Source organism: Gekko japonicus, unplaced genomic scaffold (genome assembly GCF_001447785.1).
Source record: "Gekko japonicus isolate JY-2015 unplaced genomic scaffold, Gekko_japonicus_V1.1 scaffold2083, whole genome shotgun sequence".
Lineage (NCBI taxonomy): Eukaryota > Metazoa > Chordata > Lepidosauria > Squamata > Gekkonidae > Gekko > Gekko japonicus.
Window position 1 is genome coordinate 103,555 of NW_015169845.1, and position 3,368 is coordinate 106,922.

General features: G+C 45.2%; 1 protein-coding gene across 1 annotated transcript; it reads left to right on the top strand.

Annotated features, from left to right (window-relative positions):
• Nucleotides 1-2,239: 2,239 nt before the first annotated feature.
• LOC107115584 (importin subunit alpha-1-like) lies at nucleotides 2,240-3,163 on the top strand. The gene has a single exon (XM_015417326.1). The coding sequence runs from the start codon at nucleotides 2,240-2,242 to the stop codon at nucleotides 3,161-3,163; it is 924 nt and encodes a 307-aa protein (XP_015272812.1).
• Nucleotides 3,164-3,368: the final 205 nt, after the last annotated feature.

Consider the following 3,368-nt stretch of genomic DNA (forward strand, 5'->3'; position numbering starts at 1 on the left):
TCCGGGAAAAATTGAAAAAAATGCTACATTAGCATTTTTTTTGTCTTTTCTAGATTGAAAGTCATTCTGTTACTTTAGGAACATAAAATATGACTATGGACATTTTTACTTGGCATGAAATGATCATAACCAGCATATTAAAAATATAGTGTATCCAAACAATTATTACAAACAGAATACCCATCCACATGCAAAAACAAAACTGAAACCTTTTTATTTTCTCGTGACAATAGCACCTCCTAAAGAAAGAAATGCATCTTGTTCTTGCATTGGAGAGTTCAGTTTGTAAGCTAGGACTTGCTTGTCCTCAGTGCACAGAAATTAGATCAATCTGATACCATATATATATATATATTAGAAATGATTTGGAAAATATTTGAACACCTTGTCTTAAAATATTTTATTCATCATGTTAAAATAAAACATTCCATCGTCAATTTATTTTATTTTTTCAATTTTTCCAATTTTTCGGAAAAAAACAAAAATGGCTTCAGGAAAAAAACGGAAAAAAACTGGTTTTTTTCCTAATTTTTCCGGGTTTTTTTTCAGGCCTTCAAATCTTTATTCTCAGCTATGGTGGACGAACGGGATGGTGGACACTTATTATCTTGGCCAGAGTTTTCTCAGCTATGGTGGACAACAGCCTGGAGGAAGAACAAGTCCTGTCCCTGGAAAGGGGCAGGTGAAGGTTTTCATGGCCGGGAAGAAAGTAACGTCACCTGGGAAGCAACACCCCATCGAGCCTCTATTAAATAAAGACAGGTCATTTTTCTTCAGGCCTGTTGGTAACCTTCGCCTCAGTTTAGCCGACCTCATAGGGTTGATGTGAAGATTGTTTCATTGGAGGAAGGGCTTGGGTAGGATAAACTCAAAACAGTTCTTGGGTTTTTTTTGGGTTTTGTTTTGCTAGCTAGATTTGTTTTTACCAAAGTGCAAGAGGTAAAGGTAAAGGTTTCCCATGCTTGAAAGCCAGTCGAATCTGACTCTAGGGATGCGGTGCTCATCTTCGTTTCCAAGCCAAAGAGCCAGTGCTGTCCAAAGATGTTTCCATGGTCATGTAGCCAGCATGACTAGACGCCGAGGCACACGGAATGCTGTTACCTTCCCACCGAAGCAGTACCTATTTATCTACTTGCAATTTCTTGCTTTCGAACTGCTAGGTTGGCAGGAGCTGGGGCCAGAGATGGGAGCTCTCTCCATCATGCGACACTCAAGTCTCGAACTGCTGAACTACCAACCTTTCGGTCTGCAGTTCAGTGTCTTAACCACTTGAGCCACTGCAGCCCTAAAGTGCAAGAAGAAAGGTTTAATCTCAAATACCTGCAAACATGGGTGTGGTATGACCCTCCTGAAAGGGACAAAATGATACCTGATTCCCTTCTTCCAAACCCACCTTTTCCATGCTGCCTCTGTAGATAACCCCTAAATTCTCCCTCCATTCTAGAATTACTGAGGCCTCAAAGGAATTTTCTTTCTCCTCACCCGGGATGGGTAAAAGCCAGAACAGGCTGGGATGAGTATTAAACAAAAAGTAGTACCACTAAAAAAGAGTGGGATGCATTAAAAGGCACTCCAGAACAATATTCTGGAAATTAAAATGCAGAAATAGTGTCCATTTATTAACCCTTTCCAGTCCAAAATGCCTCCAGAACCCCGCTGAATGAGCAGGAAAGCAAATTAAACAAATCATAGTACCACTAAAAAAGATACATTTATCCACAAAATTTATTTATTTATTTAATTGGATTTACTAGGCCACCCTTCCCTAAAATAGGGCTCAGGGCGGCTTACAACAGGATAGTATACATTCTCGATATAAAACTAAATTAAAACAGTCCAGTACATACTAGTGAATAAAAACAGTGTATATACAATATATAAGATGGCGGAGAAATCCGAACTCCCCAGTCTCCCCTGGGGGTAGGGGTTATAAGGGATGGGGAATTATATGAGAGTGTCAAAAGAAGTCCTGTCGCTGTCCTCAACCAAAGGCCCAGCGGAACACCTCTGCCTTGCATGTCCTGCGGAAAGGTAACAGTAAAGGGACACAGTACAGAATGTAGAAACCACAAGATAAATACTGTGTATAAGTTGTTCACCTTGATTAATATACAATACAGTTCAATTTTTACATAAAAAGCGTATTATTGTATTTCTTATTACGATCTGGCAACAACTTCCAAATATGTTACATATATTCCATAAATACACAAGTGGCAAGCAAAGTACTCTGCATTCAATGATCTTCCCACTGAAGCAGTACCTCAGTACCAGAGCGGTTGTGGAAGCCAACGCCATACTGGCTTTTGTCGCTCTCTTGGAATCTCCACAAAGGCACATCTGTGAGCAGTCGGTGTGGGCCCTTGGGAACGTAGCAGGCGACGGCCCCATGTACAGAGATTCTCTCATCCAGCAGAACGTCATTCCACCTCTCCTGGCTCTGGTGGCACCAACTACCCCTGTGGGGTTCCTGAGGAACGTCACGTGGACGCTGTCCAACCTCTGCCAGAATAAAAACCCGTGGCCGCTGCTGGAAGCCGTGAGGCAGATCCTCCCCGCGCTGATCTGTCTCCTGCAACACGAAGACAGGGACATTATCGCAGACACCTGCTGGGCTGTCTTCTACCTGACCGACGGAACCAACAACCGCATTCACGTCATGGTGGAGACGGGGATGCTGCCGAGGCTCTTGTCCTGTCCGGACTTGCCCATTCTGACTCCAGCTCTGCGTGCTGTTGGCAATATCGTCACCGGGACGGACGAGCAGACGCAGCTGGCCATCGACGCGGGCCTGTTGGCCATCCTCCCCCGGCTCCTGCGGCACCCCAAGTCCTCCATCCAGAAGGAGGCGGCGTGGGCACTCAGCAACATTGCAGCGGGGCCCTGCTCGCAGATCCAGCAGATTATCACCTGCGGGCTCCTGCATCCCCTGGTGGAGCTTCTGGAAAAGGGAGACTTCAAGGCCCAGAAAGAGGCTATTTGGGCAGTGGCCAACTTCACCACCGGAGGCACTGTGGAGCAGATCGTCGATCTGGTCCAAGTCGGGACCCTCCTGCCCTTGCTCAACTTGTTGACGGTCAAGGATGGGAAAACCGTCCAAGTGATCCTCGATAGCCTCTCCAACATCTTCTTGGTAAGAATTTTCTCTCTCTGCTTCCAATGATTTGCCTCTCTCCAGTTTAGTGTAGTGGTTAAGTGCATGGACTCTATTCTGGGAGAACCGGATTTGATTCCCCACTCCTCCACTTGCACCTGCTGGATGACCTTGGGCAAGCCGTAGTTCTGATAAGAGCTGTTCTTGAAAAAGAGGAGTCTCTGTCAGAGCTCTCTCAGCCCCACCGACCTCCCAGGGTGTCTGTTGTGTGGAG

Excerpts from the sequence above, each read along its gene's own strand:
- LOC107115584 (XM_015417326.1), top strand. The coding sequence starts at position 2,240 with ATGATCTTCCCACTGAAGCAGTACCTCAGTACCAGAGCGGTTGTGGAA.